The following is a 22,536-nucleotide window of genomic DNA, read 5'->3' on the forward strand; positions in this document are numbered from 1 at the left end:
CAATGTCGACATACTAAGCGCTCGCGCGCCGTCTATAAGTCGTCGTCTCTTCAATCGCTTGACACATCTTTGATCGGGGAATTTTTCCCTCGCCTTCTGGCCGGCCGACGGTTGACGAAAGACCACGGGGGGTGGGGGGGTGGGGGCTTAAACGCTCGAGGCGTCGAGCGGCGCCGATTGCCGCCCCGTGCGCTTTTTGCGCTCCGCGCAGTCGCTGCTGAGCATCGGGCGCGGTTCGCCCTTCACGCCGTCGCACCGGCGCAGCAGCCGCGGCAGCGTCTTCAGCTTCCGCTTCCGGGCGCGCGACCGCGGCTCGGAGAACGACTTCGCCGACGACGAGCAGTCGGAGCTGCACAGCCAGGCGGGCAGCCGCCGCGGCTCCCTCTTCTTCCCGCACCTCGCCGAGCGGCGCAGCAGCGCGCACAGCGCCGCGGCGCGCCCCAACGCGCTGCTGGCCGCGCCGCTCGCCACCAACGGCGGGCGCGCCATCGAGCACCACAGCTCGGTCGACTGCAACGGCGTGGTGTCGCTCATGGAGGGAGGCGGCAAGCCGGACGGGAGGTCGCCCACGTTGGGATACCTGCTGCCCGAGGTGATCGTGGACAAGGCGTCCAAGGAGGATTATGTACGTAGCAGAGTTTGGGATGTGCACCGCGGGCTGCGGAGTTCTCTCTTGGAGGAAGATGCGGCCGGCCCAGCGGCGGGGGACCTCCGCTGAGGGTTTGTCTCGTGGCAATGCGAAGGCCGCGGGCGGTGCGGTGTGTGCGGTTCCTAGCGCCGTCCGACACGTTTTCGCGAGTAGGGGGGGGGGGGAAACGCTTCGTTTCCAAGGTCGGGGCACATCGCCGCGTCGACACGACGTCGCCACGATTCTGTGCAACAACGGTGACAACCATGGGCACATTTCTTTCGTGGAGAGAAAAAGAGAGAGAGACGGTCAGTCACGTGCAGAGGAGTGGAGCCTGCAATCGAACAGTGGCAGGGAGTTGCAGACCACGGGGGGCACCAGAAGAGAACGAGCGGCCTTCCACTGAGCGGTGGTCGACTGGGAGCTTCGTGAGCGTGCGTGGAGGGGAGCAGAGTGGGACGAGAGGGGAGAGAGGTAGGAGAGTGTGAGAGGGGAGCAGAGTGAGACGAGAGGGGAGAGAGGTAGGAGAGAGGGGAGATTGTGGAAGCGCAGTAGCGTGAGCGGAGAGGAGTAGGCCACTGTGTGTTGGTGTCACGATCCCAAAAAAATGATTACCACGGCATATAATTTAATTGGGTAAAATCGAGCACAGCGTGGACACCAATGGCGCTCGTTCGTCAGTTGATCGCCATTATTAACGGGGTTTCAGACTCGTGTCGGACAGCTGAGCGTGGGGGGAACGCACACACCGCCGGCCTGGGCGACGCGCACGAGACAAGGCCTCTCCTATTTTTGTCGGCGGGCCACATCTTCCTGTAAAAGATGAAGCCGACGTTAAAGGTTTGAGAAACAACCCCCCACCCCACCTTTTTTGGAAATTGACAAATTTCTTCCAAAAAAAAAGAATCAAATACAAGACAAGAGCATGGTTTTGTTCTCCAACCAAAGCAGCATGTTCGGTTTATTTGGCATGGATCAGTCCTCCTGCGCCCTTCCTGGCCATTATGACCCCCACCACACAGATCCCAAACTTTGTTTCCCTGCGTGCATCCCTCCCTCCCTCACTCCCTGTGTTTGTCGCCGCGTTGTCACGCAAGTCATAAGGCCGCGGTTTTGTCAGGGCGGTCGTAGAAATGCGTTGGATGGGGTTTGCTTCTTGCGATTTCTTTCAAATGTGCCGACCGTCATGGGCAGGCTTTCCCGGCCTTTTGATTGGTTTCAACGGACTCAGATAGAATTCCGATTCCAGCTGAATTGATTCAAATGACCGACGTAGGTTTTCTCAGCCAAGTATTACGATTGATTACGCTAATCTGAGAAACAACTACGAATAAAAATGACTTGTATAAAAGATTGTTACATTTTTGTAGGAAATTTCGCACTTCCAGCCCAACCCACCCAACGTTATTCCGTGATATTTCAGTCACGTAAAAGTCTTTACCCACGACACAACCGTGCGACCTTACGCGTTAACGGTATTAACACTCTGCTCCTACTAAAATGTGTTCCCTGTGCTTCATGCGCGGCGTCGGTGGAGCGGGAAGTATTCAAACGCACAGGGACAGCTTCCAGTAGATTGAGATGTGATGAAAACATCACTTTTGCCGGGGCCTTCAAGTTCCCTATAAATGCAAAACATTTTTCCTAAATCTTTTGCTGTTAGGCTTGTTTGCTCAGGAACTATTGCTACGTGTATATATTCCACGCAAATAATTGGCGGGTGAGCTCATTTTGTCGTCCTTCCCCCGCACCTCCGATGAGCACAGTTCGCTACTTACGGTGCGAAAGACGTTCAGTTTACGTACGTTAGTACGTACGTTCCTGGACGTTAATCGTCTGAATAAATTATATGGCACGGCTGCACCAACTGGGGCAGAGCGGCAGCCAGCTCTCTCTCTCTCGCCGGCTCCGAGACATTTTGCCGCGTGTGGCTCCTCCCGCTCGCGGTTGGTGCTCGGGCCGGAGAATCTGTTCGAAGGGGTGCGGGGGGCAGAGCCGACCCTGTACGGCTCTAGCCACCCACCGCCGCCTCCACCGCCAGTTGACCCTGCGATGTTTGTTGTGATTGCTTTCTTGCAGCACGCGGACGGCTCATGACGACGAGAGGGTGGGGGGGGGCGTGTTTTGTCTTGACGTGCTGCTGTGACAACGCCACTTGCGTTTGACACGGCGCAGGGTTTTTGCCGCTGCGCCGGCCCGCGGGCCGTTGTCCAAGCGCTGAGGGTTGGTGGTCACCCCCCCCCCCCGTGAGGTACAAGAAAACCAGGACAACACTTTGCTTGGAAGACGAGGAGGAGGACAAGGAATGTGTCACGATACCGAAAGAGGGTCGAGCGACGTGTGAATGTGATGTACTGCCATGCAGCTGACGGGAAAACCCGGACCGCTTATGTCCAAGGAAAATTTTTCACGATAGCGGCAGCCTCATGAAGAGGAGATGGTAGGAATTGAAGAGATGTACATTCGGTGACCGGTTGGGTCACAGGCACTGAACTCTCTGCTGTGTCAGAGGCAATGCAATCTTAGAAGCGGAAAATACTCCTTACTTTCCCCGTATCTGTCCCTTCACCTAATTTAATGTTGTTATATTATACCTCCCATCAGCCCCATGGTGCGTAAACGTTTCGGCAAGCGTTGGTGTGGCACGAGCAAACTGGGGCCGCTTTGTGAGTTTGCTCTCCAGCGTTTCCTCACGGCAAACGAACGCCGTGAAAACGTAGCGCGGCGCTGGCGCCGTAGCTGCCGTAGCCGCCGTCGTCGGCGTTGTTGCAGTTGTTGGTTTTGAGCGCGAGCGCCCGCGTGGGCTGTGTGCGGTGGCGCAGACCACGACGCCGGACAGCGAGATGGTGAAGAAGCGGCGCTCGGTGTCGCGGCTGCCGTCTATGGACCTGCTGGAGGAGCCGCCGATGAGGCAGCGCACGGCGAGCGCCATCAGCGTCCTCACCAACACCATGGAGGGTGCGGGGCGCCGGCACGCGGGACACCGCCGGCGCCGCCACCGCTGCTGCCGCCACTGCCACCACGACCGCCTCCGCCATCACTACCACTGCCATCACCACCGCCTCCACCATCACTACCACTGCCATCACAACCCCTACTACTGCCACGACCACTACCACTGCCATCACCACCGCCTCCACCATCACTACCACTGCCATCACAACCCCTACTACTGCCACCACCACTACCACTGCCATCACCACCGCCTCCACCATCACTACCACTGTCATCACAACCCCTACTACTGCCACCACCACTACCACTGCCACCACCACTACCACTGCCACCACCACCACCTCCACCATCACTACCACTGCCATCACAACCCCCACTACCGCCACTACCACTGCCACCACCACCGCCTCCACCATCACTACCACTGCCATCACAACCCCCACTACTGCCACGACCACTACCACTGCCATTACCATCGCCTCAACCATCACTACCACTGCCATCACCACCCCCACTACCGCCACGACCACTACCACTGCCATCACCATCGCCTCCACCATCACTACCACTGCCATCACCACCCCCACTACTGCCACGACCACTACCACTGCCGCCATCATCCCCATTACCACCGCCGCCACTACCACCACTGCCACCACCACTACCACCACTGCCGCCGCCACTGCCACCACCACCACCTCCGCCATTACTACCACTGCTATCACAACCTCCACTCCCACCACCACTGCTACTACCACCACCGCCACTGACCACCACTGCCACCACCTCTACCACGGCCGCCGCCACCACCGCCACCGCCACTACCACCACTGCCACCACCGTCACCACCACCGCGCACCATCACTGTGAATGGGCTAAACATTACCTTCATTCGCCCTCAGGGGTGGCCCCTCCCCCTGGGGCCCCCACCCCTCAATAACTCCCCAGTCTTTTGAGGACAAGCTGTAATTTTGGGTATTTTATCTGTTTTAACTCGATTGGGATAACCATCACACAGCTGCAACCGCAGCATCAATCGCGCCCCTTGATGCGGTAACTTGGCAGGGATATTTCTCGCTTGTGCCATCGGTACCACCCGGGGTGACGTAACTTGATCGATTTAAATATCACTGTGGCGCCAGTGAGAGTGAATTAAGCGATAACCACTTCCAAAGTGTGTGGTTATTAAGCGCAGTGCCGCCGCACTCTTCCGGGACGTGTAAATTAAATGAGCGCTGTACTTGTTGTCGTATTGTGGCTAATCTCGATGCAGAGCGACAGCTACGATTTCACATTCAGGCAGTCAAGCCAGACAACCGCGTCGGGAGCTGCAGAGTGTAGCATCATCGCCGGGATGTCTCCTTCGTATTTGTGGATCGGGCATTGCGTCGTCAGATGTTATTTCGGTCTGTTCTGGATGACCACAGCCGCACAATACTGGAGAGTTTTTAACTTTCCATTTGTGCATCAGATATCTGCATCTGCAGCCACGGTTTGTTCGTTGGATGCGGTTAAGGGTGGCCCATGAGCACCATGGGCCACCCTTAACTGCATGCGCCGCTCGCCGCGCTCCGGCCCACTGACCACTTTCTCCTTGAACGATCATTTTCCTGTAAAAGAGCTCACATGGTGACCTTGCCATTGTGCAAATATTATCACCGAGAGATGAAACGTTTCAAAGTGATCATTGTTTTTATTTTTTTTAAGCGTTTTTATTCCAACTCAACACGAGCCCCGGTATACAATATACTGATCGCAAAACGGTGGTGGGGGAGGCCGCGGGAAAAACCGAAACTCCGCCAACAGCGACCTGATGCGGGCGCGACATGACGCCTTTTAAGGGGGAAATATTGGGCTCATTGCCAAGTGGGGACCTCGTGCAGGGGTGTGAAGTCTTATACAGGGTGGGTGGGGGGAGATACGAGGAGAGGGACGCGGGTAGGGGGAGACCACGTGCGCCAAGTGAACTTATCATCAGCTAAAATCCCGTGGGACAGCGATTGACTCCTGATACCCCCAGCGCCCGACTCCTTCCCCAATCTTCCAGTATGCCGCATCTCCACGATAGGCTCCGTGTCGGCGGGAACCTCCTGGCTTTAAACTCCCACTCTCTGCCTTTAAGCTCGTGGCATTAAAGAGGCGGCCATTGTTGGCGTCGGTCACCCTGCGCAGTACCGACAATAAAATAACCCGTCTCCCTCTCCATGCCCCATTTGCATTTGTCTCTCAGCGGAGCTCGAGGAGTCGCGCAAGAAGTGCCCCCCGTGCTGGTACAAGTTCTCCAACATCTTCCTCATCTGGGACTGCTGCCCAATGTGGCTGAAGATCAAGAAGATCGTGCTCATCATCGTCATGGACCCCTTCGTAGACCTCGCCATCACCATCTGCATCATGCTCAACACCCTCTTCATGGCCATGGAGCACTACCCCATGACGCCACACTTCAAGGACGTCTTGACCGTCGGCAATCTGGTGAGGCCCCCCGCCCTCTCAGGGCTGTCATCGTCGTCGTCCACCCACTGCTGGATGAAGGCCTTCTCAATGCCGTTGTCGGTCATAGGGGGGCTGTCCGATCCATAGTTCACCCGCAGTTCATGTGTAGTTCACTGCGTTGGTCAGTGCGGGGATTTTGAAATTGTCGGGGGGGGGGGGGGGGGGGTGTGGGGACTGGTTGACAGACGCCACTCGCCACTCACGTTAGCCGTGGCCGGGAATCGAACTCGGGCAGTCGGGTGCATTCATCACCGCAGTCCGCTCACCACTGCGCCGCCGCTCCACCCGTTGCCATGGCGCCGCTGCGATGGTCCCCCGCACCGGCTCCTGTGCACGTGCCGACCTCATCGCGCTCCATCTCCGTGGCGGACGCTCCGTCGGCTGCTGCTCCCATCCTTAGTTTTGCCTGCCCGCCACCGTCCCTGACCATCGCTAATAAGGCGTCGATCGGTACCACCTAGGGTGGCAAATAAAACTATAAACTAAAATGATTTCTTTTTTTCCAGGGTAAGGCCCACTGAGCTGTGTAGCTTTGTTTCAGAAGCGACCCGAATATCGCAAACGAAGTGGCGGCTTATCGTGCGGAAATGTACAGTGGCCAAATACTCTAAACGCACGTCGATTCTGAATGTGGAGAGGAAAACCGGAGGACCCCGAGAAAAATCCGCATGACCATTGGAAGAGAGAGAGAGGCATACACTCCAAAAATATGAACCAGGGCGGGCCGCTGGATTCGAACCATGAACGCCGATGCCCAAGCGGCCACCCCAACTTTTCTCCTGGAGCGCTGTCGTCGCCGAGAGGTGGTTGGTCTCGAACCGACATCACCCTCCCACCTCCACCCGTCTGTCTCCCCCGCAGGTCTTCACAGGCATCTTTACGGCCGAGATGTTCCTCAAGCTCGTCGCCATGGACCCCTACTTCTACTTCCAGGAGGGCTGGAACATCTTCGACGGCTTCATTGTCTCGCTCAGCCTCATGGAGCTCGGCCTGCAGGACGTGGAGGGCCTGTCCGTGCTTCGCTCCTTCCGACTGGTGCGGCGCGATGGCGCAGCCTCGGGTCGTTTTTTTCCGTTTTTATTTCGTCAATTAAAAATGTATTGGTCTGTACGTATGTATGTATGTGGAGCAGTCGTGTAGTGGTTAGTGCGCTGCGCTACGAACCCGGTTATCCGGGATTCCCGCTCATGGCCACCAACAACAGTGACAATTTTCTGAACCGGTCCTGGGCCTCTCCTAGTTTGACTCAGCCTGAAATGTAGACCTGGTGCAATGTCTAAACATTGCTACTGGGGAGCCGGGCGTGGTGCTGGCCACCCATTCCCTCATATGCCATGCCGGCTCGCTTAATAGCACTTTCTCCAACAGTCTGTTAAGGCTATATGGGGGATCTTTGTTTGTTGTATGTATGTTGAACTGCGGCCTCCACTAACGCCGCCGCTGGCGCCCGCCCTCTGTCGCGCAGCTGAGGGTGTTCAAGCTGGCCAAGTCGTGGCCGACGCTCAACATGCTCATCAAGATCATTGGTAACTCGGTGGGCGCCCTGGGCAACCTGACGCTGGTGCTCGCCATCATCGTCTTCATCTTCGCCGTCGTCGGCATGCAGCTCTTCGGCAAGATGTACAAGGAGTGCGTGTGCCGCATCGCGCTCAACTGCGAGCTGCCGCGCTGGCACATGCACGACTTCTTCCACTCGTTCCTCATCGTGTTCCGCGTGCTCTGCGGCGAGTGGATCGAGACCATGTGGGACTGCATGCAGGTGGCCGGCCAGGCCATGTGCCTCATCGTCTTCATGATGGTCATGGTCATCGGCAACCTCGTGGTGCGTCCTCCCTTCTCCTGCGAAGACACCCCCCTCCCTTCTCTCTCACTCTTAGCCCTAACCAACTAACCTCGAGTACTAATCGGAATCAACTAGTTCACCACCCGCTAGTACTAGCCCTGACTAAATAGCTAACCAGCCATGAGTACTAGCAATGACCCTAACCATCTATCCAACTAGCTCGCCAGACACTAGTACTAGCCCTGCCCTCACCTAGTCCCTGTAACTCGTTTAGATGAACGGTGGCGCTTGAGTTGTATTGAAGAGTTTCGCAAGGCCATTTCCTGTTGCTCGGTCTTTTTGATTGCTACAGCTCGGTCGTGTTACGTTTGGCCTCCGTCCGGCACACCACAGCGCGTCCTGCTGTCGCTGCCCATGTTGACTTGGCCATGACGATCATGGCTTTAACTTCGCAATGGATTGTCTTTACAAGTCCTCCCCTGCCGTGGCTGGACGGACAGCGCTATCGCGTTTGTGTATTGTTTGTCGTTATAATGTTCTGACCCGCCCCGACTCGACATCTGTGTAAAAGAGCTTTATAGCTCATCAGATTCCTCCAGTATATTAATATAAATATTCTGATTCTGCTAATGTATACACGTGTTCTGCCTTAATTGGAAGGCTTCGTATGTACGTATGTTGAACTTGTTTCGCACCGTACATAGCCAACTGTGCTAATTGGAGGTACGACTAGCGAGGTGTCGCAAGAATTCCATAACTCGTTTGTGTTTCAGACCCAAGTCACCATATTCTACATTCCCCCGCCCTGTACCCTGAAGACTCCGTGCCCCCCTGCTCATGGCCTAGTGGCCCCTTGACTTCAAGTAGCTCGGCTCATGACCCTGTGCCTCCCACCCCGTGTCCTTAACCCCGTGACCCCATGTCCCTGACCTCGTGACCCCAGGTGCTGAACCTGTTCCTGGCTCTGCTGCTGAGCTCGTTCAGCGCGGACAACCTGGCGGCGACGGACGATGACGGGGAGATGAACAACCTGCAGATCTCCATGCAACGCATCCACATCGGCATCGCGTGGCTCAAGGTCTTCATGCGCGCCTTCTTCGCGAAGCACTTCAAGAAGAACAAGATGGATGACGAGGACGTCAAGGTCCTCGACGAAGACACGAAGGTCGGGAGACGACGCCCTGTCACCCCGCTACCTTGGCACCCCACTACCCTGTCACCCCACTACCCTGTCACCCTACTACCCTGTCACCCTACTACCCCGTCACCCCACTACCCTGTCACCCTGTCACCCCCCTACCCTGTCACCCCACTACCCATCTAACCCCGCTACCTTATTTTGGGATTTTACTCCGGGTCACAGCACGGTGTTGATCGCACGTCGCTTGTGATGTGGGTTAAATGACGGTAACGAGTTGACCGATCGGCCACGTCTCGGTGTCCCCGTTAATCTCCATCGTCGTCCCTGCGTCCCTCCCAAGCGTGTCCCTCTGCACTGGCGCTGTTTGGATCGCGGTTCTTGTTCCCCGTGCGCGCGTATTTTTTAAAGCGACGGGTCTCTCCGCCACGACGTGCCCGCGTGCGGTGCTGTCTTCGCGCGCGTCCCTCCACTCCTCCCCTCCCCTGCCTCCCTCCTCCCCTCGCTCCCTCCCTCGCTCCATCTCCCAGGAGCAGTGCAACCTGAACCACACCTCGGTGGACATTGGCCGCGGCGACGAGGAAGTGGCGGCGCACGTGGACACCACCGGCCTCTACCCCCGCATGGTGCCCATCGCCGTGGGCGAGTCCGACTTCGAGACGCGCGACACCGAGGACCAGACGAGCGAATCCGACCTCGACGGCAGCAAAGAGGTGACTTGGCTCGCTGGTGAAGTGTCGTCCTGCAGGAGGTGGCGAGTTAGTCTGTTAATATTGTGGTGGCAGTGGTGAGTTCGTCTGTGAGTCTGGTGGTGGTGGTGGTGAGTTAGTTTGTGAGTCTGGTGGTGGTGGTGGTGATTCTTGTGGTGGTGGTGGTGAGTTAGCCTGTGAGCCTTGTGGTGGCGGTGGTGAGTTCGTCTGTAAACCTGCACCCCTGCCCTTCTGCCCCCTTGCCACCCCCCCCTGCCTCGCTGCCCCGTTGCCCCGGCAGATCCTGAACGACATGAGCTCGTCGGAGGGCAGCACGGTGGACATCAAGAAGGATGGCGAGGAGGTGGAGGTGCTGCCCGAGCAGATGGACGAGATCGTGGAGCCCGACGCCTGCTTCACCGACGGTGAGTGCAGGCCCACGGCGGTGAGAGTCGCTCTCGAGAGCGATGTTGGTCCAGGCGAGTTGACGCGCGGTGAGCGGTGAGGTTATGGGAGGAGAGGGCGTGCGGCGAGCATCACGTCTCCCCGTTGGGAGGGTGGCCGCCCCGCCGGTTGTAATCTTCTCCGTACGGCCGCTGCTGTTGTTGTTGTTGATGCTGTCGAGCAGCAGGTGTACATTTAACATCGGCGAGGTGGACGAGCTGGATCATTGCGCAGAGTGGTGAATCGTCGCTGCTGTGATAATGCTTCCTTCATAGAGATCTCTGCGAGTCGATGGGTCTCTGTGTGAGTCTTTGGGTCTCTTCTCCGTATGGCTGCTGATGTTGAACAGCAGCTGCAATTTAACATTGAGGTGGTTGATGAGCCAGGTGATTGTGCAGTCAAGAGTGGGGGAGTGGTGAATCATTGCTGCTGTGATGTTGATGATGACGATGACGCCTCCTCCTCCGTGTTTGTGAATCGGGCACTGAGTTTGCGTTCCGCGTCCCGTGGTTCTCTCTCCGCCCGCGACTCGGTGTGTACCGTGCGCAGGCTGCGTCGCTCGCTTCAAGTGCTGCCAGGTGTCCACCGAGGAGGGCAAGTGGCGCACCTGGTGGAACGTTCGCAAGACCTGCTACCGCATTGTGGAGCACAACTGGTTCGAGTCGTTTATCATAATCATGATCCTGCTCAGCAGTGGTGCCCTGGTACGTGCTAACGTGTCGTGTTGTTGTTGTCGTCGTTATGATGACGATCAATCCGCTTGTTTACCCACGAAAGCCTCGCCAATCCTCAAGACACTGCCTTCAGGAGGGTCCTGCCAAGTTTTCGCAGAGGTTGGCAGGCAGAAGGTGATGCAGCTGCTGCCGTTGCTGCTACTCCTGTGTGCGATCCCAATTCAGTAGCTTGCAGATGATCGTTTAGCACTAGGATGTTTTTTGGCCCAGGACCGGTTATATTGTGTTTTTTTTTGCTATGGGAGGAAACCGTAGAACCAGGAGCAAGACCCCCTGAAGAACAGGGGGGGGATCATACAAACTGCACTCACTCACTCTCACTGCAGAACAGGGGGGGATCATACAAACTGTACTCACTCACTCTCACTGCAGAACAGGGGGAGATCATACAAACTCCACTCACTCACTCTGTGTAGAACAAGGGGAGATCATACAAACTCCACTCACTCTCACTGCAGAACAGGGGGAGATCATACAAACTCCACTCACTCACTCTCACTGCAGAACAGGGGGAGATCATACAAACTCCACTCACTCACTCTGTGTAGAACAGGGGGAGATCATACAAACTGCACTCACTCACTCTCACTGCAGAACAGGGGGGGATCATACAAACTCCACTCACTCACTCTCACTGCAGAACAGGGGGAGATCATACAAACTCCACTCACTCACTCTCACTGCAGAACAGGGGGAGATCATACAAACTCCACTCACTCACTCTCACTGCAGAACAGGGGGAGATCATACAAACTCCACTCACTCACTCTGTGTAGAACAGGGGGAGATCATACAAACTCCACTCACTCACTCTGTGTAGAACAGGGGGAGATCATACAAACTGCACTCACTCACTCTCACTGCAGAACAGGGGGGGATCATACAAACTGTACTCACTCACTCTGTGTAGAACAGGGGGAGATCATACAAACTCCACTCACTCACTCTGTGTAGAACAGGGGGAGATCATACAAACTCCACTCACTCTCACTGCAGAACAGGGGGAGATCATACAAACTCCACTCACTCACTCTCACTGCAGAACAGGGGGAGATCATACAAACTCCACTCAATCTGTGTAGAACAGGGGGAGATCATACAAACTCCACTCACTCTCACTGCAGAACAGGGGGAGATCATACAAACTCCACTCACTCACTCTCACTGCAGAACAGGGGGAGATCATACAAACTCCACTCACTCACTCTGTGTAGAACAGGGGGAGATCATACAAACTGCACTCACTCACTCTCACTGCAGAACAGGGGGGGATCATACAAACTCCACTCACTCACTCTCACTGCAGAACAGGGGGAGATCATACAAACTCCACTCACTCACTCTCACTGCAGAACAGGGGGAGATCATACAAACTCCACTCACTCACTCTGTGTAGAACAGGGGGAGATCATACAAACTCCACTCACTCACTCTCACTGTAGAACAGGGGGAGATCATACAAACTCCACTCACTCTGTGTAGAACAGGGGGAGATCATACAAACTCCACTCACTCTGTGTAGAACAGGGGGAGATCATACAAACCCCACTCACTCACTCTTACTGCAGAACAGGGGGAGATCACACAAACTCCACTCACTCACTTTCACTGCAGAACAGGGGGAGATCATACAAACTCCACTCACTCACTTTCACTGCAGAACAGGGGGAGAACATGGGCACCCGAGTCGGGTATCGAGCCCAGGCGCTTCTCGTTGCTGCGAGGGTGCGGGCGGTGCGACTGCACTGCCGCCCTGTGCCACGTGCTCGCCTGGCACAGTACTCCTCATCCTCGCGGCGTTAACGCGTCTCCGTCTGATATTAGGAAGCCACTGGAGCGATGCACTTTTAAATCGTCATCTAGATTGAAAACTCATTTCTTTAGAACTGCCTTTTGTGTTTAGTTTGTTGTCCTCTCCCGCACCTCCGATTAGCATGGTTGGCTACGTACGGTGCGAAAGAAGTTCAACATACGTACGTACTTACACGTCTCGTCCGTCTGCGCCGACCCTGCCCACGGCCTGTGCACAGGCCTTTGAGGACATCTACATAGAGCGGAGGAAGACGATCCAGACGGTGCTGGAGTACGCGGACAAGGTCTTCTCGTACATCTTCGTGGTGGAGATGCTGCTCAAGTGGGTGGCGTACGGCTTCCAAAAGTACTTCACCAACGCCTGGTGCTGGCTCGACTTCCTCATCGTTGACGTAAGTTCCGCGGGCTCACTTCCGATGGTGTTCCCTAAAATTAATAATTCTAGGGCATCTTGACGAAAGCGGCCGGGCGGTCACGATGTAACCTGGGAGGTATCACGGGGGGGGGGGGGGGGGGGGGCGCCGTGGTGTCGAGCGTGGCTCCTGAGGCTTCTCCTCCAGCTTGCGCCGCCACGCACTGCTTGCGGGCATCCTTCACGCGTCGGAGCGGAAGCCGCAGTGAGCCCAAGATGCCAGCAAAGTAGTGTGTGGGGAAAAGCTCGAGAGGAAAAGAAGCAGCAGAAACAATGGGTATTTGTATTTTTTTTAAACCAGGTAAAGCCCACTGAGCTATGTAGCTCTTTTTCACAAGCGACTTGGCCACAATTAATAGCTTAATGAAGTCGCTTTACCATCGATTGGGAAAGTTAAAGTAGCCCAACCACTCTGAACGCAACGCTCGTCACACGGCCGCCCCCGGGGAACGAGCGGCTACACAACGCCGCCGCGCCAGCAGCAACGCACGGTGTTGCTGCTATTGAGTTTTTTTTATCGTTATGCGCTAAAACAAGCCATCGTGGCGTTTTGTCATCATTGGTTAGGTGGGGGGTGGGGGGGGAGAATGAGATAGAACGATGTTTCTCGTTCCTTCAGCGTAGAGGTGTGAGCGATTCCTCAGTTGGCATCGGTTCTGGAGCTCAACCACTCTGAACGCAACGCTCGTCACACGGCCGCCCCCGGGGAACGAGCGGCTACACAACGCCGCCGCGCCAGCAGCAACGCACGGTGTTGCTGCTATTGAGTTTTTTTATCGTTATGCGCTAAAACAAGCCATCGTGGCGTTTTGTCATCATTGGTTAGGTGGGGGGTGGGGGGGGAGAATGAGATAGAACGATGTTTCTCGTTCCTTCAGCGTAGAGGTGTGAGCGATTCCTCAGTTGGCATCGGTTCTGGAGCTCGCGGCCAAATAATAATCGATCGTCCGCACGTGCGTGCGAATCCATTCGGCTCGCGTGCATTGCACGCACGATGGACTCACTTAATTCGACCCCTGCACCCATTAGGGGCTGCTACGCTCGCCACAATGTGAAACCGGACAATACGATTTGTTGTTCGAATTGCGTTGCAGCCCTGGATCGCGATAGTTAAATCGAATCGCCGTGGGAGTGAATCCCTTGTACCTCTACGTGGATGGTGACGTGACTCTGCGACGACTGCGCAGCTGTGGATGTACAGGTTCCCCTCGCTCTGTGCGGTAGCAGCGGTAGTAGTACTAGTAGATGCTTTCAAAACAAAGGCCACGCAAAGTGAAACCGCACGAGGAGACGGCTGCCTGCTGATTAGTGCGCACGGCACACACACACAGTACACAGAATCTGAAGTTATTTTTCCTGGAGGAATGCAATGAGCTATAAAGCTTTTTTTCACAGATGTCCAGTCTTTCACAGATGCCCACACAGTACACACATTACGCACAGTACAGACGGTACACACACGGTACACACAATGTTGTCCCACGTTCGACCGCATAGCCGCATGTAGAGTGAATTATTCACACTGCATAAGACCAAATTTTGGGCAGAAATAAGTTAGCCGCATACGCATTAGGTACGCGGAATCGCACAAACCAAACCTGCATAGAGCGAGGGAAATCTGCAGTCGTCGGGGGCGCGGTGGCACTGAACTGCCATGAAATTAACCCACACCGTATCGCTCACTGTGCCGAGTCGCCAGATTGCCGGAGAGCTTCCTGGAGCTGAGTGCATCGTGGTGTGAGGTGCGGAAGATTCTGCCGAACTTCGCGATTGGACCGTGACAATGACGATGCTGATAATGATGATTGTGATGATGATTGTGATGCTATCTACAGGACCCTTTTGTCGGTATTAAGATGCTTAAAAAGATAAAAAGGCTTTACCCTTGTTTGGAAACAATACGGGAGGTGTACAGATGCTAAAACACAAGGCATCAAGTCTGCATTAACCACACATACTTGTGGTAAAATGTGCAAACACATATGCTTTAATAAAGCCATCAAAGCAGCTGTTTCTGGTGTAGGCCAATCAGTTTTTAAGGACAATGCGTACATTATCAAATCATCGTTTGTTTTCATGATTCACTTCAAGTACGCGTGGTTAAGCAGAATCAGATTCTGAATCGTTATTGATCCTGGAGGAGGAAAGCTATGAAGCTCTTTTTCACTGATGTCCAGCAGGGGTACGGGGTTCAGCGAGTTACAACAACAAACGATACAAGCAACACAATAGGAGTGCTAAGTAGAAAAAAGGTAAGCCAGTCACTCAAAACATTTTAACCTTTTATTTTATCAGGTAAGGCCCCACTGAACGATTAGCTTCTTTTTCAGAACCGACCTGGCCACAAATGAAAGCTCAACGAAATTGAAAGCAGCCAAATAATAAAAACTATTTCTAAACGCACGTTGATTCTAAATGTGGTCTGAAAAACTGGAGGACCAGGAGAAAAAAATCCACGCGACCACGGGAAGAGAGACACAGACTCCAAATATACAGCAGGCATCGGGGTCGGGATCGAACCCCGACCTCCAGCATACCAGATGAGGAGGATAACATCACACCGCCGTTGCGCCCCTTAAAACAAGTACAGAGGTTCAAATTGCTTAAGTACATCAGTTCCTGAGCTTGGGAAAGGCAACAAAAACAGACTACACCAAGACAACAACACACAGCACCTCCAAACAATTCCACAGTAAAATTTTACTAACGGAACAAGGCTCATACTTAATTCAGACTTGATGCCTTGTAATGGGTGTCGATTTGGTGTTGGAACTTCTTACCACTGGACATCCGTGAAAAATAGCTTAATGCGCTCATCGAATTCCTCCTCCAGTCTGATTCTGAACACCTGTATTGTTGCCAGATTGTGACGCCGACGACGCTGATGCCGCTGTAGTGGTTACGCGCGGAAAGATTCACGTGTCGCGAGAACGCGACGACGACGGTGGCTCATGGTCCAAGATTAATGACGGCGTGGCTGGTGGTCCAGAGAACGAAATGCATTCAAGAGGGCGCCCGCCGTGGGAGATGGAGCGCGCCCGTTTAGCCCCCTCTATTCGGGCGAACAAAAGCTGTTTAGGCATGTGGTGGCTGGGCATGGGGGCTACATGACCCAGCCAATGCAGCCTTGCCTGCCGGAGGAGCTCACCGATGGGACTTGGTCCAAATCTTTAGAAGATTTATGAGCTCCTCACAATCCAACCTGGTTAAACCCAGGATGGATCGTAGGCAGGCCAACCTAAATGTTTATAACCGGCGAAGATGTTCCATTAGGGGGGGTCCACGTTTCGCAAGCGTAGAGGAGGGAGGGCATGACTGTGGCCAAGAAGACCTGAAGCTTTGTGTGGAGTGACAGACTAGGTAGCTTCCACACAGCATTATGCAACCGATGAAAAAATAATGCTGCTCGACTGATTCGGAATGAGACCTCTGCTGTCAAACCGGAGCCAGTCATGAACACACTTCCCAGGTATGGGAAACTCTCCACTCTCTCCACAACTGCCCCATCACCAATTGGGAGTCGTGGGGGTGGAGTGTCCAATGGTACAACATACCCAGGTAAATGCTTAGTTTTGGTGGGGCTGATGGTAGGCCCCACCTTTTAGTGGCACGCTTCAGGTTCATCAGTAGCACCTCCAACGCCTCCTCTGAGTGAGCAGAAATTACCAGAGGTGGGACAAAGTCATTGTTATGCAAGTCCAAGTCGAGTCGCAAGTCATCAAATTCATGACTCGAGTCTGACTCGAGTCCAAGTCACATGACTCGAGTCCACATCTCATAGGTGGGACAAAGTCATTGTTATGCAAGTCCAAGTCGAGTCGCAAGTCATCAAATTCATGACTCGAGTCTGACTCGAGTCCAAGTCACATGACTCGAGTCCACACCTCTGGAAATTACCAGATCATCGGCATACATAACATGGTTGACCAATAGGGAGCAATCCCTTGACCTCACCCAGGCATCGATCAGCCTCCCATTGTATCTGTACCAGATGGAAATTCCTCCGGTACAGCCATCAAGGACTCACGAACTACGTGGTTGAAAAAGATGTTAAATAATGTGGGAGACAGAGGACATTCCTGTCGCATCCCAAGGTGAACAGTGAATGGCTCCGACTCCCGGCCACATACTTTTACCCTGAACCGCTCACCATCATGGTGGTCTTGAATGATCGTGAGCAGAGGGTCAGGGGCTCCGAAAACACGAAGAATGCCCCAGAGACCAGGCCTACTGATGGAATCATAGGCCTTGACCAGGTCAATAAAGCAGAGATGCAGGTCTTGTTGGAATTCCCGACACCTCTGCTGGAGCAGATGGACAGAAAATATGGCATCTGTGCAGGACCGCCCTTTCCTGAAACCACATTGGGGCTCTGCAAGCCTCTCCTCAGAATATCTGGCAAGGCGATGTTGAATAATCCTTGCCAGGACCTTTCCCAGCAAACTGAGGCGTGAGATGCCCCTGTAGTTGTTACAGTCTGTGCGGTCCCCCTTCTTAAAGAGGGGGACCAGCAGGGCATCTTTCCAATCCTGCGGAACCCGTCCAGTGGTCCAAACTGTTGTTATGATGTCATGTAGGGCAGTCTGTGCACAAATGCCACCCACCCTCAGCATTTTGCTTGGGAGATCACCTCTGCCAGGTGCCTTTCCTGGTCTCAGTCTCTGGACTGTCTTCAGTACTTCCTCAACAGATGGCACCTCAGCCAGCCACTCACAAGGGGTGACTTCTTCCTCTAATATTTGAGGCAACGCAGCCTCAGCAGGGTCATCCCCACTTTGCCCCATGATGTTTTCCAGGCTGAGGGATTTCCCCTCCCCCAGGACCTCACAGAAATCCTCAGCAAATCTGCAAACCAGTTCCTGGGGGTCGGAGTTTGGATCACCGTTCTTTCCCTAATGATGATAATAGGTGTGGTGCTGTCAGTTACTTTTTAATGGAATGAAAGAGCGATTTGTGATCACGGGCCACTGAGGCAGATTCCATCTCCTCAGCATCCCGCGACCACCACCCATCCTTGCAGTGCCTCACGGCTCTCCGAACATCTGAGCGAAGGCTGTGGTAAGCCTCCTCATTTGCTGACGTGGGATGCTGTAGACGATGAGAGTGGGCCATGTGACTTTTTCTCAGCCAGCCTGAACACCTCCTCTGTCAGCCAGGGTCTCTGGGGAGGCCTGGACTATGTACCCAACGCAGCCATTGCAGCTGCATGAGCCACAGTCCTAAACCTCGCCCATTTTCCCTCAACATCAGGAGGAGTGGAGGACGATGCCAACCCCAGCCGCAAGCGATGATGAAATTCTCGCTTGCAACTTTCATCAGCTAGCTGAGACCAGGCCACTCTGGGTTTGAATGGGGACCTGGGTGTACACCCACCACCGGAGTGGAAGAATGGCAGGTGCATCTTACAGATGACAAGTCGATGGTTCAGTGGGTAGATCAGCTCCACGTAGGTCCTGGTGTCAAGGACATAGGCCCGCATCCACTGTTCCGTCACTATGTAGTCCAGCAGATGTGCTTGATTAGACCCGGCATGCATCTATGATGTTGTGGGGATGCGCCGATGCCAGAACAGCGTGTTGGTAATTACAAGCCCATGGGCTGCACAAAAATCTAGCAGCCTCCTACCGTTGTGATTGAGCTGATCTGGCCCATGCCTTCCAATCACTCCAGACCAGGTGTCAGCATCATGACCAACTCGGGAATTAAAGTCACCAAACAGGATGACTCTATCCCGAGGAGCCACTTTAGCTAGCACCTAGGAAAGGAGATCATAGAAGGCATCTGACTCATCAGCTTTGCCTGTATCCCTCCACGGATGTTCATCGTCGGTGGGGGCATAAGTAACCACGACCACCACTCCTCGCCTCTGGTTGATGGGAAGGTGAGCCCAAAGTAGCCTGGGGCTTACAACTTCCCACACCTCACCGCCACGCTCCAACGCCCCCTTCATTCTTTTGTTCAGAAGAAGAGCCACACCCTGTTGTTTGGCAGTCTCCTGACCCGAGTAGAGAACTGTCCACCCCTCATGGTGGCAGGAGCCAGAGCCGGTCCACCGGATCTCCTGAATACCAGAGATCCAGAAGGTATCGGTCCAGCTCCCGACAAAGCAGTGGCAGCCTCCTCTGCAGTGAGCGTTCGAACATTCCACGTGGTCACCCGCAGTGGTTTTTTTGCTGTTTCTGGAGGAACCCCGAGGGTAAGGATTCAATCTCCTGGCTCCGCCAAATGGGGTTTGGCCAGGAGACGTCATGGACGCCTGTCCCCCCGAGGCCTCCGGCACAAGCTTAATTAGATTTTTATTCCGTGGTATCGTGGTAAGTTACTTGAAGGTGGAGGGGTTACCAGCCCCCATTTGGCCACTGTGGTGGCTACAAACGCCATGAGGGAAATGGCCAATTTAAATTGTCCCTCGCCCCACGGCACTGCTCACCACAGCGTTGCCGTCCGGCACCAACGAGGAGGTAGGGGGTTGTTTTGCCGGACATGAATCTAAAAGCATTATTACACATACACGGTTCAAAATTAATAATCAATTTGAATAGGCAAATCGATGCATCATCGATCACCTGATGATGCAGAGAATTCTGGTTTGGTTGAAACCCACTTAATTTACTGCCATCTGCTGGCCACCTCGCAGCCCAGTGGGGAACCAGTTTGGTTTGCTTCTTGTAGATTCTGAAGGAAATTGAAAAGGCACCGTCGTTTGCCTCAATATTAATTTTAATTAGGTCGTGACGAATGCGATCGATTAATTTTGGTCACATGACCAAACGCGATTGATGAATTTTGGTGACATGACCCATATGATCGATTAATTTGGGTCACGTGACCGAACGCAATCGATCGATTTTAGTCACGTGACCGAACGCAATCGTTTCATTTTATAAAAGATCACATGGCCGATGTGTAAGTGCGCGTGTGGACGGCATCAGCGCCATCGAGTTCGCGGAGCGCGCAGCCCTGCAGCGGCTGACGCTGCCATCGCCGCCGCTTGATCCCCCTCGTTCACGAGCCGTGCGTGGATGAGAATGCTGTGCGATGTCATTGATTAACACCGCCGCTTTCTTTGCAGGGACGCGCCGAGAGCGAGAGAGAGCGGGAGCGGGAGAGGAGGCCCTGGTGCGCTGCGCGGGCGGCGTTGCGATGTCAATGTAACGCTGCGTGCCGTTCACAATCGATAACGGCGTAACAACAGGTGTTCGACCTATCGTTTGTTATTCTGTTTCGTAGGTACGTTTAATTTGTGTGGGTTAATTTTCTGGGCCTTATGGCCCCTGGCTGACCTCCGCTCCCCTCTCAGGCAAAACTCGACAGGGTAAGGACTTTTCACCTCCTTAAAAAGCACAGTCGTAGCTAGATGTTTGTCGTGGTGCTTCCTCTCTTATCCCTGCCCACCGACTCCGACTCAAGCTGTGTCCGTTTGTGTGCGTCGTGTGCCGCCATCCTCTCTGTCTCTTGGCCTCTTTTTGTTTAAAAACGACGACGACGACCGGTTACCCTGTGTACTTCCTTTCTTCCTACCTTCCTTGCTTTCCAGGTTGCCCCGGAATGGTGCGGCCTCCTATTCACAGGGCCTTAAGCGAAATAGCACAAGGCCTTAATTCTGGCGCGCCATTTTGTGCTCAAGGCTGTGGGTGTTGGGCAGAAGGAATTCTTCCGATAATGCTAACGCGCTGGACTGTTGCTGTTTTGTTCTCTGTGTAGGTGTCTTTAGTCAGTCTTACAGCTAATGCACTGGGCTACTCGGAGCTAGGGGCTATTAAGTCCCTTAGGACTCTGAGAGCACTGAGACCTCTAAGGGCCTTGTCGCGGTTTGAAGGGATGAGGGTAAGAGCGAACCGTGACACGTCATCCTGCATGATACGACAACAACAAAAACCTGATTTGAATTTAACGACAAAAGCGAGCGAACAAAAAAACATTTAAAGTAAAAAAGAATCGCAAAAAAATACAAAAACATCCCCCCCTCCCCCGCTCGCCACTTTTCAGCGTCGCATGCGGGAATGGTGATCCATCCATGAGCAGGGCTGTCGGCTCGACCGAATGCGGTCTCTGTAAGCACACGATTTCTCCTGGCCCCCCGCCCCTTCTCCCCCCCGCTCCCCCTGCTCCCACGCGAGCTCGCGTACCGCACCCCCCCCTGTCCAGCACCGCTTGACTCCCGTCGTTCGTCGAACGAGGGGGGGAGAAATGGGAAGATGGGGGGGGGGAAGGGGGTTGGGCGGGCGGTTTCACAGACTCGCAGCTTCCACGGGACTCCTCTCCGAAACGCGAGCGTCAAGTCCTCCAGCAGCAGGCAACCGCCACCTGCCTCCCTGCTGGCAGTGGCTGTTCCTGGGATAGTCCCATCAATTGAATAAGTACCCCCCCCTCCCCCGTTTTTGTCAATTGTGTAATAAGCATAACCACACGCCCTCGCTGGAGACAACCTCGCTTGCAAGTAGTTCTCCCCCCTCTCCTGGCGTCGTAAGATATTCCTCCTCCCGTGAGATGGCTCCACGGTCCTCCTACCTCGGAGGTGGTGACCAACCCCTCGTCCCCCTGGATGTTGGCCCAAACGCCGTGCGATAACCCGCACGGTGTTTGGCGTTCTGAGTCGTCTCGCTCGGCGGCGATAGGCGCTGATCGACCGCATCCACCGGCACCGCGGTGGCTAGATGTTAACTACCTCGCGAAGTATACAGGAGGTCGATCTCGACCTTGACGCCTGCTGTATATTTGGAGTCTGCATGGCTCTCTCTGGTTTTTCCCTCCACATTTAGAATCAACATGCGTTTAGAGTATTTGGCTGCTATAAATTTCCACGTGGTAAGCCACTTCATTGAGCTATCATTTGTGGCCAGGTTACTTCTGAAAAAGAGCTACATAGCTCAACGGGCCTAACCTGGTAAAATAAATAGCTTAGTTAGTTTAATTTAAATGATCGGTAACCCCCCCTGACGAGGCAAGGAAGGCGAGGACTGGACCAACTGGTGGCTGGCTCCTGGCACCAACCACCCCGGTGTGGGCGCGTGATTCTGTGAAACAACCCGGACCTGCCAAACCCCTTCTAAATCACGAACCCCCCCCCACCTTACCTGCTTTTGGGAGATGCTTTTCTCGATGGCGAGAATCTCTGAATGTTTCCCAAGGCTTGTTGCGACTCTGCCCTGCCCTCCCCCACCCCCGGAGTCCCAAACCTTCTTCCTCCATTCCAAGGCTGCTTGCGATCATTTCACGCGCCCTGCTCAGACAGGAGACAGGTCGTGGGTGAAAATGATTTTACATTTTATTTTTCCCCACTCCCAACCCCCACCCCCTTGTCCTCCCACCCTGCCCCCCCACCCCAAGCACCCCATAGATTTGAGAGGCGCACTGTTATTGTACAACAGTGAGAGGGGCCATTGTGGTTGGGGGTTAACGTTGTTTTGTAGAATTCCAGTACAGTGGTTGGGCTTCGTATGTTGTC

General features: G+C 54.3%; 1 protein-coding gene across 1 annotated transcript in view; it reads left to right on the forward strand.

Annotated features, from left to right (window-relative positions):
- Positions 1–22,536, forward strand: part of LOC144736718 (sodium channel protein type 1 subunit alpha-like) — a 68,570-nt gene that overhangs the window by 23,776 nt on the left and 22,258 nt on the right. The window contains exons 13-23 of the mRNA XM_078619343.1: positions 212–625; positions 3,451–3,586; positions 5,814–6,055; positions 6,938–7,111; positions 7,542–7,898; positions 8,803–9,024; positions 9,528–9,710; positions 9,988–10,111; positions 10,680–10,834; positions 12,895–13,068; positions 20,793–20,915. Coding sequence (XP_078475469.1) covers positions 212–625; positions 3,451–3,586; positions 5,814–6,055; positions 6,938–7,111; positions 7,542–7,898; positions 8,803–9,024; positions 9,528–9,710; positions 9,988–10,111; positions 10,680–10,834; positions 12,895–13,068; positions 20,793–20,915 — 2,304 coding nt within the window. The remainder of the gene's footprint in view (positions 1–211; positions 626–3,450; positions 3,587–5,813; positions 6,056–6,937; positions 7,112–7,541; positions 7,899–8,802; positions 9,025–9,527; positions 9,711–9,987; positions 10,112–10,679; positions 10,835–12,894; positions 13,069–20,792; positions 20,916–22,536) is intronic.

Source organism: Lampetra planeri, chromosome 62 (genome assembly GCF_965212315.1).
Source record: "Lampetra planeri chromosome 62, kcLamPlan1.2.h2, whole genome shotgun sequence".
Lineage (NCBI taxonomy): Eukaryota > Metazoa > Chordata > Hyperoartia > Petromyzontiformes > Petromyzontidae > Lampetra > Lampetra planeri.